Raw genomic sequence first — 13712 nt, 5'->3', positions numbered from 1 at the left:
ATGGTGGTCGAACGATTGCAGCGCCTCTAGCATATGTTAGTATCCACGGCCGGGCTGGAGGACCCTTACGAAAATGTCATATATGGCCATATATAAAAATTGCCATCTATGGCCACGTCAGGAATTGGGCATATAAGGCCATATGTGGCTGACCCATATATGCCCATATATGGCCTTATATGCCAAATTCCTGACGTGGCCATATATGGCTGAAGCCCATATATGGATGTGCCATATGTGGCCCTATATGCCCAATTCCTGACGTGGCCATATATGGGTGAGACCCATATATGGCTTTATATGCCCAATTTTATATATGGCTATATATGGATCTAGCATATACATAATGTGCATGCATGGGGGCAGCATGAATTATAGCTGAGCAAATCACGTGCTTTACAGCTATAATTACTGCAGCCCTGAATGCTGAACAACACTTCACGTACATTTCACATTTTATTTTGCAAACATCAATGCAAGCCATTATGTGGCATGCATTCGTGCACATGCATGCATGCATTTTACACAAACGTGCAAGCAGCTTTTTAAGCGCCCAGAAGAACTTGTGGCGAGTTGTCGGCAGTTGTTTTTAAGTGCGAATGCACTTCTTAAGCGAGCCTGAAGCGTCCGCCGCCGTCCGCATAGCAACAGCTGCGGGTGCGCGCGCTCCTCGTCTTCCTTGGCAACGGGGGGAGATAGGCGCGCGCTGCCTGGCCGCTGACATGGCACATACCCACGTGGGGGATTGGCCAGGAATCTCCTCGTCTTCCTTGGCAACGGGGGGAGATGGGCGCGCGCTGCCTGGCTGCTGACATGGCACATACCCACATGGGGGATTGGCCAGGAATCGGGCGTGAGAAGGGCTAATGCACCCGCTTAAAGGAGTACTGACACGAAATTTCAAAGCTGAGATCCACTCTAGCAATCAAGTACAACGGCAACACAAATAGGTGTCTGTGAATAAATGCATCTTTCTTTCTTTGTAGTTGTGTGTGTGTGTGTGATCTCTCTTTCGCGAACATTACCGAACCGCGCAAATTCAACTCGTGCATTCGCACTTTCACATTCTTCCCCTCGGGGAACTGCGGGGAATTTTTCTTGCCTTCCGCCCTCATCTCCGCAAGCTTTGTCCCCATGGATGGCACCACAAGCTTTTCATTCAATTGCCATCCCTTGCTTGTTGGTGCTGCTTTTGTAAATCCTGTAAATAAAACGAGAACAATTAAATCAACATTAATGCCTATGGTATTACTGTTATAACGGGATGGGCTAGCTACTACGAAATGATGGATATAATGAGCAAATCATAATTCCCCTTAAAAGTTCCCATTGAAGCCACCTCAATGTACCTATTTAAAACCTCATTTTAACGATGTAAAATTTTCCCGTTGTGGGATATAATGAACAAATTTCGTTAGGAAATAAAATTATGAGCCAATTTCACGACAGAGGGCTACATGTGTTTGAGACAGTGTGCTAAACAACAACTGTATTTACCAGTTCGAAACTCCCGCCATTAATCCTCCAGCAATGTGCACAAAGCTGAATGGTGCACCACGAGTACGTTGTGCCCGCAAAGCCCAGCTTTCTCTCGCTGCATACAGCAAGCAGCCAATTGCTCACGGCATGGATGACCACAGCAGAGTTGACTAGAACTTTTGCTCTAGCCATGGCGCACTCAACTCCTCGCCTGTAACTGTTCCCACTCGCCGACGTACGCTGCGGGAACCGCATTCCTGAAGTTGTGTGCAAGTTTTTAAATGCTTCAGCCTTATCTTTTATCATGCTACACGTGTGTTTCAAGCCGCATAAATACACCAGGTGAAAGCAAAAGTGCAAGACTATAAGGCTAGCCAGAAGGCGACTATAATAAAAGCTGTCACATAGGGCACGAAGCCGAGCAAGCCGTTGTTTTGCAGCAGTGTCATTGAAATACAAATTATGTTTTTTAATTGAACTGCACTAAATTAGTGCGTGACCTTTCCTTTTTATTTTTATTTTATTTATTTTATTTCATACTGCAGACCACAACAGGTGGTCCAAGCAGGACGGGCAATCATGAATCACAACGAGCAAAACAGTGAACTAAAATTGATCACGAACGCAAAAAATAACAAAGTGACTAAAATGAGGAAATATATACAGTGCTACATAAACAAATATACACAACGCGACAAACATACATACTATGCAAGGCGGTCGCGCTCTAACAAGGAGTTCCACTCAGACACTGTGTGCGGGAAAAAGGAAAATTTATATGTATCTGTTTTGGCAAAATATGGTGTTAAAGAGTTTGGTTGGTGATGTCGTGTATTTCTGGTTGACAAAGGGGTTAAATACAATGAAGGGTCAATCGCAAATCTATGGTTAAGCAAGGAGCTCAGGAAGTCTAAGCGGAGTTGCCTTCTTCTAGATTGAAGTAGTGGAATGTTGTTAGCTGACATTAGTTCGGATGGAGAATCCGTGCGACGAAATTTAGAATATATAAAGCGAACTGCTTTCCTCTGAATTCTTTCCAATTTATCTATGTTACATTTTGTGTAGGGATCCCACACTACGCATGCGTACTCTAATTTTGGTCGAATGTACGATTGATAACACAAAAGTTTTACATTTGGTGGTGAATTGCGAAGCTTGTGTCTCAAGAAGCATAATTTCCTGAAAGCAGATGCACAAATGTTATCAATGTGTGAATTCCAAGACAGGTTAGCAGTGAACGTAACACCTAGATATTTGTAGTTATTGACCTGTTTAACAGTAGATGAACCAAGGGAATAAGCATAGTGAAGGGGATATTTTTTTCGAGTTATACTCATGGAAACTGTTTTTTCTGTATTTACAATCATACCCCATTTGTTGCACCATTTGTATATGTAGTCTAAATTTTTGTTTAGCTCTATTTGATCATGTGTGTCACGAATTTCACGAAATAAAATGCAGTCGTCTGCGAACAACCGAATCTGGACGGCTGGCTCAATTACATCTACAATATCATTTATGTAACACAAAAATAGCAAGGGCCCCAATACACTGCCTTGGGGTACACCCGACGTGACTGGCAAAAGACTCGAATTTTGACCCTCGATGGTGACGTACTGCACCCGATTGCTCAGGTATTCAGCTACCCATGCGACCAATACCTTCGGAAGACCTATTTTATTTAATTTGTAGATTAATTTCTCATGAGGAACTTTATCGAAGGCCTTACAAAAGTCTAGAAAAATGGTGTCTATCTGAATGTTATTGTCGAGGGCGCCGGCAAACGCATGCGTAACGGTAACAAGCTGCGTCGCGGTGGAATACTTTCTTCTAAAGCCGTGCTGGAAATGTGTTAGTATGGAATGTGTTTCAAGAAATTGTGTAATCTGGTTCGCTATAATGTGTTCTATTAGTTCACAACATGAGGAAGTTAGAGATATTGGCCTGTAATTAAGTACTGATAATCTGTCGCCTTTTTTGAAGATAGGCGCCACTCGGGCCATTTTCCAGTCACGTGGCAATGTTGCTGTTGACAGGGAAGCATGGAAGATTACAAAGAGGAATTTGCCAACGCATTCGGCATAACGTCGGAGAAAGACATTGGGTAGGTCGTCAGGACCGCAACTCTTTTTCGTATTTAGGTTTACAAGCATGGAAACCAAACCAGCATATGAAATGAAATTGACTTCGCATGGTTGAGATAACGCTACAGAAGACGTAGATGCTCCGGAAACATTAAACACGCTATGAAAGTATGTGTTGAAATGATGTGCAATGTCGCCAGAATTTGAAACTATGCGGCCGTCAAGTACAATCTTGGATACGGGTTTCTTCCTATCTTTAAGATAATTCCAGAACTTGCAAGGATCATTCTTTATAAAATTGGGCATTAAGGTTTTAAAATAGTATTCTTTTGAGCGATGCATTTTTTCAGCAAGGATTCTTTGGTGCTCCTTGATAACTGTGCGCTGCGCATGCTGCTTTCTTAGCCGTTTAACTTTTCTTTTTAGTTTAACAATTTCATGAGTCATCCATGGCGTACGTTTGTGTGTTCGTTTGGGTTTGTTAGGGATAAAGTTGTTCATACAGTATTGGCACGTCTCGACGAATTTTGTCCAAAGTGCGCACGTGCTTAAAGCGTCATCATTAAATTCTGCAAGTACAGCTTCCATGTATTCTATTACACGGTCATCATCAGCTCTCGAATAATCTTTAAAATACTGGATGGGTGATTTTTGGTGGCTACTGCATTGAAACAGAGGAATTGACACGCTGACAAGTTCATGATCTGAAAGCCCCTGTTCCACGACTACAGTATGTTCTGAAAAAGCACGTTTTACGAATACCAAATCTAGGATAGAGCTTGCATGTCCTTGCACGCGTGTTGGTTGCCTGACTATTTGAGTTAGATCGTGAGCGAGCATAATGTCAAAAATAGTGTTAGCATTTTTACTGAACTGGGAACAGGTAAACCCCTCCCAGTCTAGACTTGGCAAATTTAGGTCTCCAACCAAAAAGATTTGCCTATTAAAAAACTTTGACATATGTTCTTTCAGTACAGTTAGGTACTCCGGACTCGCATCTGGAGGCCTGTAACATGCGTACAGGATAAAGCTATGTCCCCAGCAGGACAACTGTACGCACAAGCACTCAAGAATGCCAACATCAGCTGCAATCGTAGCTTCTATCTCTGGTTTGACAAGGATGGCTACTCCCCCACCTCTGGCAGATCGGTCTTTTCGATACACATTGTAACAGGGGGGAAATACCTCGTCATCACTAATTTCCTCTCGCAGCCACGTCTCCGTTATCACCGCAATATGGGGATCATACTGCATGAGCACGCTTTCCAAGGAATCTATTTTATTAGTAACACTGCGCATGTTTATGTTAACCAGTCTAAGTTCTTTTCGTTTGTTTGTGTTCTTGCTATTTTTACGCAACCTAGCTGTGTTTTTATAGGAAGGGGTGACAGAAGGCATCTGGTCTATATTACATTCCTCTGTTACTTTTGTCGCGGCGTTTGGCTTCGCGTATTTGGCCGCTGGCATTCGGTTTCTACGGTATATCGCTTTCTGGCATCGTTTTTTTGAACGGGCACTATATCATTTTTGTCTTCGTCCCAAACGAATTCCTTCTTGTTGATATATAGCTTGTCGTACACCAGCGAGGCTTTATCCCCGTTATCTCGATGCGTTTTACAGCTCTGCCATAGTTTTCTTCTGATTTCCCGTACTCTTACAGAGAAATCCTCCCCAATAGAAAAATCAGTGTCTTTTAGTTTGATACACTGTTTCAAAATTTTTGTCTTGTCTCTTGAATCTAGTAGTTTGAGAATCACGGGCCTGACCTTGCCCGGTGATGGCCGCCCCAGTCTATGAATACGGTCAATAGCCACCGGGTCTAGCTCAAGAATGCCCTTTATTATCTCATTGTTCACAGTGGATTCTAGCGACTCGTTTTTCTCTTCTTCTGATTCAGGTAGTCCGTAAACAATGATATTGGACCTTCTGCTTCGATTTTCAAGATCGTCAATCCTTGCTTCAAGATTCGCAATCTGTTGCTGGCAAGACGTGACCTTTATTTCTAAGCTGGCTAATGAATCTAATTTGTTGTCTATATCGGTCAAGCGTTTTTCCTTAATCTCCTTGATGTCAGTTGCGATTTCATTAAGTTGCTTTGCTATTTGTTCTAGAGTAGGGCCGGGGTTAGTCTCAATGTCGCCACTTAGCAAAAGGATCCTCATAACAGATGACGCCACATCAAACAATATGCAACATATTCCGCAACCGAACAACCGTGGGCACGGCAACACCACCAAGAATGGATCGCTAGAACGAAAACACTTTCCGTATCGTTTGCTTACCTGTACAAAATACAGGAAGGGATTAGATGCGACCCACATGGTGGTGATGCCGCCGTGCCCAGTGCCAGCCCAGTCCTCGGGAGTGCCTTTTATAGCCGAACCGGCTGATGACGTCCCCCAGCTACTGGTCACGTGGTGATGGGGTGGTATCTTAGTTTGGAAAACTGATGGGCTTGTGCACGATAAAGCCGGGAGACGGTCAGTCGGTTCGCGGCAGTCGGAGGCGTTCCATTCATGCGACGGCGCAACTTTCGTCGCACCAGCGCACGTTTCGTTGACGATGTGCACCAGGCCAAAGATCTGTACAAAATACAGGAAGGGATTAGATGCGACCCACATGGTGGTGATGCCGCCGTGCCCAGTCTTCGGATTGCGGATGTACCGCCAAGTGGAGAGATTTAATTTTGCCCGCTATTTGTTTAAGGAAAGTGCAGTGCACAATATTTGCAGTAAAATGCCCACTACATCTATAACGAAAAATTGGTTATAAGTACAAATCGCGACACCCCTTGAATTTCATTATGACAAGGTTTATTTTATCTGCACTATTTTGTTTTACTTACCCTGCAAATCGACTAGTTAAAGTTAGTCATTTCCTCAAATAAATAGACAACCTGAACAATTTTTTAATACCTCTAACCCACCCATTTTCTTTCCTGCAGGTTATGGAGCAAATGCGTGGCCTGCATACCATTATCATTTTGAAAAAAAATGTTCAGCTGCTGAATGCCTGTAACAAATTTATTATCATAGTCCCTTTGCCTAAACCTTGGTGCAACCTTTATGAAAGGGGTGCACACTAAAGAAAAAAATTACCCAAAATTGCATCAATTGCTGCAGCATGGACTGGTGGTCTCTGTACAGCCGGTTTATGAAGCCCTTTCGCCTTCTGTCCCCTTATGGAGCATGTGAGGAGGGCCTGCCGTGTAAATACCGGCGTCAGGAGCCCCCGGGCCATTGCAGTTGGGGTTTTGGCCCCTGCTTATGTTACTGCGCAGCACCTGGTTGTCCACATAGATGCTCGAACCAGTCTGTAGTTCTACCACCTGTAGACGCAAAATGCAGAAAGTACAAAAAAACATTAGGCCAAGAACATAATAAAGATGTGCATAAAATTAGAACATACTTGTAAATTTGTGCAAAAGCAAGCGTGCATACCTAAAATTAAAACAAAATGTTCTCTAAAAGACAAAAAACACACAATGTAGGCAGTTGACAGCCAGTGGTCTTCACACGCAAAATACTTCACCTGTAATTGAAATACAGGCCCCATAGGCAAATAAAGGTGCCTCAAGGTCCCCCATCAAACAGCTGTGCAGCACATCAAGAATAATGAGCAAAAATGACCCAAATTTCATAATAAAAGAATCTGGCAAGAGTGCATGCTTGTAAACATGCATGGTTTCGACATACTCAAAATGGAGGTGGTGCTGCTGGGCCTTTATTAGCATAGAATTGATTTTTAAGACTTACTGAAACATTTTGTTGAATGCAAGTAGGACTAATTTTATTAAGCTCAATTTTCACAAATGATGATTCTCATGAAGGCAGCAAACAGACGAATATGTTCATGTTTGTTTTTGGAAGACAAGCAAAACTGCCTTTGTAAAAAGCACGATATGGTTTCAAGTTGAGCAAAGTTAAACACTATTTTCATCATTTTTCGGACAGCTACTGCCGCAATAGTTTACACCTGGTGAGAAGGACAGTGCATTGGAGACTGCTGGACTAAAGACCAGACCCACCTAGTCAATCATCTAGAAAAAAGTTTACTTAAAATTAGCTCTAGCCCACTGGTAAGGTACCTGCGTTACCTACATAAAGGAAGCATTGGAATGTAGTTGTAGTTCAAGGTCCTACACCTCGGCTATGCATTGTGTGGCGCCCCGCATCCCTGATATTCGTTGGCCGCTAAGTTCAGTGGCCCCACCAGGCTCGGTGGTGTTGTGCCAGAGCGCCTGGCCCAAAGGCGTTGCACGAGGCGACGCGCCGGCAGCGAGGCTGAGTCACGCCTCTCCCTTTGTCGCTGCGGCGCGGCCGAATCCTGCATCTCGAAACGCTGCGGCGCGGCCGACTCCTGCATCTCGAAACGCTGCGGCGCGGCCGACTCCTGCATCTCGAAACGCTGCGGCGCGGCCGAATCTCTCAGCGGAGAACGACCCAAACAAGCGCATGTCGCTACGCCCGGAGGCGAGGTCACGGAGACGGCGGCGGCATCGCTCTCCCTTTCCCCATTGGCGGCGCAGCTGACTCAGCGCTTCGCTACCATTCGTCGGAATTCAAACTTCAGGCAGCGAGAGCCCTGATTGGAGCATTTCGAACTTCTTGGGGCCACAACGAACTCCCGGCCTATAAAAGAAGCCCGGAGGCTCTCATCGTCGGCATTCCTCGGCGGCTTCTCTCCGGCACCAGTCTCTTCGGAAGCACCGAGTGAAAGGGTGCTGTCGCCTTTGTGCGAATGATGTAACTTTTGCTTACCCTGTATATACTGTATATAAATGTTACTTCAACTCTTCGTCGGCTCGAGGACTTCGTCGCTCTGCTCTGCGCCGCGTCGATAGCGGACGGAGCAAGGCAACATCGCTACACCGGTGACTGCGCTCGGGTGGCCAGTCGCAACAGTGGGCAACCTTGTGTGTGGCCGGGCAGCGTATTCCCAAACCATATCCCGTAAGGGCCCAGGCCGACCACACCCCCTAAGCAGGGGCGCAGCCAATGAGGTTAAAAAATTGCAATTTTTTAACCTCCTTGGACGCAGCACCGTGACGTCTCTACCTACATGTGAGCGACTTCATGCGAGGTGGATGTTTTCTTTCTTACCCTCCCCTCGTTTCGGCTGCTTTGCGGGTGGCCGATGGTTTCGCTCTGCGGGCAACTTGTGTTGTACTATTTATATTTTTATTCCTGCTATTTCTTGTTTATACATTTGTATACTTTTTTGCGTGTGTGTGGCTTACAGTTGAAGCACGAGCTGTGACACAATGCTGGCGAATTAAAAGGCTATACACTACAGAAATATATATATGTGGCAGCTAAAAATGCGTCGCAGGAAACAGACACAAACTGCTCATCTATACCCATTAATGGATCTCTAAAAGTGACAATTTTTTGCCGCTATTTGGACTCCGAGATCACTATCGTAAAAATAGTGCGCCAAGGAGATAATTTTTTTACTTAGTTTTATCTCTGCTGCGACTACCGTGACTTCAAGCTCACGGGCAACTACTCATCAGTCCCAGCGAAAAGAATATACGTATCTGAGTGAGTGTAACACTGCATTAAATGAGAGGCCATGGGCCCCTGGGGGAGCAAGGATGACGAGAAAAGGGGAAGGCCACAACTGGCACAATGAACACAGTTGCAGTCTTGGGGTCCTAATCGCAAAATGAACACATTAAAGTCAATCAGTGGCAGCAAAACGCACAGTTCACACTGAAATGTACAGTTCACACTGTGGACAATGCGGTTCACACTGAAAACAGTGCACGCTGCAGACAGTTCACATTGTATACTGTACGGGAAAGTCAGCCAGGCTGCTACACCAATTTGTAGTCTGTTTTCAAAGGCGTACTCGGTAATTGCTTCTAGTGCGGTGGGATCGTCACGGACCCGACTAACATGTTCCTGTTCAGTCGCAGAGGCGGGACCTAGAGTTAAAAGCTGGTGGCGATTACGGTCGAATAATGGACAGAGCCAAATTAAGTGGTAACGATTTGGTGTGCCTTCCCGATTACAGGGGGGGCATCAGCACCATTCGGATCCTGCTGGAGCTGTCTATTTATAAATAACGTATCTTATGCAGCAAAATCTCTGTGTGCATGAAGCACAAATTGTTAAAAATAACTAATAGACATTGGAAGCAGCGTTCAGTGGTAGCACGCATGATTACTGATATCAAACTCGGCCTGGTGGCTTCAGTGAAGAGACTGTGGTCAATAGCCCTGTACAGAAGACATATATCAAACTCCTCGAGTACTTCAGTTGCTGTACAATCCAACTATTACTTAGCCCTTGGTTGGTATATATTTTCGATATTGCTTCCCTAAATTGTTATGACCAGCAGTGTAGATTATGCAGAATTCATGACCGAGTGTAAAACGTGTACGTTTGAGCTGGTGTCTTTCTTATCAATGTATCACCCTTGCAAGAACGATTCACACCTTCCATTGCTGTTAACAAAATGTCAATGTTTTCCTTAGTGGCACTGTTCCTGATAAAGAATAATGCAATGAAGTTAATGTTAACGAAATTCAATGTAATAGTGCTTATGAAAGTGCCAAAATGTAGCAGCTCATGCAGCTGTAATATTTCGCAAGAGTAGGACAGTTTGCAAATGTAGTCAGGGGTAATTGGCTGCCTTTCTTGTAATCCTTACCTGCAGCACCGAATCGTGTTTTGAGCTGTGTATATAGTGAAAGAGCACCCAACTCAATTGTATAATGAGCTTTCCATGAGGGTGTTTGCTTTCCGGACCGTGTATAATTGCCACATGCGCGTGAAAACGTCCATCCGCGCGCGCGCACTTCGAGCACCGAGTCGAGCGCTTATTTAGGAACACGATCGGAGGTCAGCGTCAACTTGCAGGTGCGCAAGAAGAGCGCGGAGAGATCAGGGGCTCAGGTAAAAAAGGTTAGCTTCTACCAAATGTGCGTCAGCTTCCCCAGCGCCGCAGGCCAGCCCCGCACACGGAGCGAAACCATCGGCCGCCTGCCAAGCAGTCGAAACGAGGGGAGGGGGAAAAAAAGAAAAAATTTACCTCGCATGAAGTCGCTCAGACGTCAGGATGCTGCGTCCAAGGAGGTTAAAAAATTGCAATTTTTTTAATCTCTTTGGCTGCGCCCCTGCTTAGGGGGTGTGGTCGGCCTGGGCCCTTACGGGATATGGTTTGGGAATACGCGGCCGGACAATAAACACCGCCGAGCACGGCTGCTCGGGGGTCAGTCACCGTCACCACCAGCACGCTGCATGTCGTCTCTCGGCTGGAGGGTACCCCTACCCTCACAGGTTCACGAACGCGGGTCTAAATCGTGACACTGGCGACGAGGGAAGAAGCCCGCGGAGCGGCCGAAGCCACCGTGAACGCCGCCACCGACAACGCCGAGACACCGCCCCCTCAAGCCAGCCGCCATTACGCCATGCCGCTGTACGGTAGGCTCGAGCCGTTCGAGGGTGAAGGGTCCGCCTGGCCGGTCTACGAGGAGCAAGTCGGCGTGTTTTTCCGGGCGAACGACACACCCGAGGCGAAACAGCGCGACATCTTCCTGGCCAGCTGCGGGACCCGCGTCTTCGCTCTCCTGCTCGACCTGCTCAAGCCGGCCACGCCGCACGACAAGCCGCTGGGTGAGCTGCTCGCTACGCTACGCTCGAACTACAGCCCGGCTCCGTCGACGTTAATGGAGCGTTTTCGCTTCAATAACCAGAGCCGCCGAGACGGAGAGACGCTCGGGCAGTTCGTCGCAGCGCTGCGAGGGTTGGCGAGCGGCTGCGCCTTCGGGGAGCAGCTCGACTCGCTGCTCCGGGACCGTTTCATCTGCGGCATCAACGACCCCGCCATGCAGACGCGACTCCTGGAGCTTCCCGACCACTCGCTGGACGACGCCGTGAAGGCAGCGCTGGCGATGGAGGCTGCAGCCAAGGATGCGGGCGAGCTAGCCCGTGCGGCCGGCTCACCGTCGGCGGAGGCGGCGGTGAACAAGATGGCGGCACGGCATGGCAGGTGCGTTTGCTGCGGTGGTGACCACCCCCCTTCCCAGTGCCAGTTCGCGCAAGCGGAGTGCTTTGCGTGCGGAAGAACTGGGCACATTGCTCGGGCGTGCCGAGGGGGGACGACGGCGGACGGACGGAAGCAGCAGCCGGCGTCGAGCACAGGTTCCGCGCCAGCCCACGGCCGAGGGAGTCGCCGCAAGGGTAGGCGGCGGGGGCGTGCGGCTGCAGCTTCGGGTGCAATGGCTCGGATTCACGTCGTGGCCGAAGACCCGCAGATTTTCGACATGTGGCACGCGGCCACAGTGCAGCCGCCGGTGCCACCATACTGGCTGACCGTCGAAGTCTGCGGGCGCCCCATTCCCATGGAGCTGGACACAGGGGCCAGTGTGTCAGTCATGGCCGGGAAAGCCTTCAAGCGCACCTTTCCTGGCGTGTCCATCGAGGCGTCGGGCGTCATGCTGCGCAGCTACTCCGGACAGCTCGCCCAAGTCGAGGGTCAAGCCCAGGTCAGCGTCCGCCTTGGCGACAGGGAGACCACCCTTCCCCTGTACCTCACCAAGGGGCCGTCACCGACGCTGCTGGGCCGGAACTGGATCCAGGCTTTGGGCGTGCGGCTGCCGGAGTACCAGGAAGCAGTGCGTGCAGTGGAAGACGTACCGAGCCTCCTGGTCAAGTTCGAGGCCCTGTTGCAGCCCGAGGTGGGGACATTCACCGGCACGGCGGCAAGCATTCAGGTGCCAGAGGGAGCACTGCCCCGCCCAGCCCGACTGCATGGACGGCGTCATCGAGCAGCTGCTGCACCGGCGAGAGGCCGGCACCAACGGCGGCGGGGTGCTGGGCGCCAACGACCACCTGCTGCACCTGGTGGTGCTGGGTGCCGGGGGCAGTGCCCAGCAGGTGGCGCAGGCTATGCGGCAGGTGCTCCCGCAGGGTTTCCGGCTCCGCGACAAGGCCCAGTACGCGTTGGATTTCAGGATCATCGACGGCGACGTGGGCCTGCCGCAGAACTCGTTCCGCACGGAGCCCCTGCCCCAGGGCTGTCTGTGCGTGTACGCCAGCCAGCCGGGGCTGGAGTACATCCGCGAGAGCCTCGAGAAGACCCTGCTGGCCAACCTGGAGCAGGAGGACCGGCTGCCCTTCCACGGCCTGCCCCTGGTCATGGTGTTTGCGGGCCAGGGGGACTTCCTGCGCGAGGAGGGCATCAACCGGGCCAAGAGCCTGAAGTGCCCCTTCGTGGACGACGGCGGCGGCCTGGACCCCGTGCGGCTGGAGCAGGCGCTGTTCGCGCTGGTGGAGAGCATTGAGCGGCGTGCGGGCCGGCTTCACATCTACCAGGCGCTGCCCGCGGTCGCGGCGCCCCGGCCGGACCTGCGGCTGATGCTGTGCATGCTGTGCGGGGACCCGTACGCGCCCGAGCAGGTGCTGGCGCAGTGAGGCTGCCTGGCCACGGGCCCGCTGCACTGCCTCAGCCTGGACTCCTTCAAGGGGAGCCAGCTTCACCGGCCGCTGCCAGCACAGCACCAGGGGCTGGTGCTACTCGCGCCACTGCGGCACCACGCGCAAGTCCTTCGACACCGGGAAGGCTGACAGCTGGTGCGAGTGTGACACAGGCAGCACCCAATGCTGCCACAACGGCCTCGACACCTGTACTCCGGCAGGGTGAGAGACAGCGGAGACTGCCGAACCGTTACTCGCCGGGGTGACAGGTGTTGTTTGGTGTTTGCGTAGGACAAACAAACTTGAGGGTGAGGGGTGTGACAAGTGTGTGGCGCACCCATCCCTGATATTCGTTGGCCGCTAAATCAGTGGCCCCACCAGGCTCGGTGGGCAACCTTGTGTGTGGTCGGGCAATAAACACCGCCGAGCACGGCTGCTCGGGGGTCAGTCACCGTCACCACCAGCACGCTGCATGTCGTCTCTCGGCTGGAGGGTACCCCTACCCTCACAGGTTCACGAACGCGGGACTAAATCGTGACATATAGGAAAGCTAAAGCCTGGTAACATAAATGCTCTTTACCCTAGTACAGCTTATTCAAAATCCTGCACCATCGGTACAAAGAGAGAGAGAGACAACTTTATTAAGGCCTGCACTTTACCTACAGGTGCCCGAGCCCCGGTAAGGGGGCAGCGCCGTCGGCTGCTGGCGTTTGAGGGCCCCCAG

At 49.5% G+C, this 13712-nt stretch overlaps 1 protein-coding gene across 1 annotated transcript; it reads right to left on the bottom strand.

The window, feature by feature from the left end:
- Window positions 1-4984: 4984 nt before the first annotated feature.
- Window positions 4985-6184, bottom strand: LOC144160804 (uncharacterized). Its single transcript, XM_077691960.1, has one exon. It carries the CDS (start codon window positions 6182-6184, stop codon window positions 4985-4987), a length of 1200 nt encoding a protein of 399 aa, XP_077548086.1.
- Window positions 6185-13712: the final 7528 nt, after the last annotated feature.

Source organism: Haemaphysalis longicornis, unplaced genomic scaffold (genome assembly GCF_048455015.1).
Source record: "Haemaphysalis longicornis isolate Haplotype H1 unplaced genomic scaffold, Haemaphysalis longicornis Haplotype H1 scaffold_11, whole genome shotgun sequence".
Lineage (NCBI taxonomy): Eukaryota > Metazoa > Arthropoda > Arachnida > Ixodida > Ixodidae > Haemaphysalis > Haemaphysalis longicornis.
This window is presented reverse-complemented; position numbering and strand designations above follow the sequence as displayed.

What these genes read in the sequence shown, in the direction of transcription:
- LOC144160804 (XM_077691960.1), bottom strand. Translation starts at nt 6,184, where the DNA reads ATGTGGGTCGCATCTAATCCCTTCCTGTATTTTGTACAGATCTTTGGC.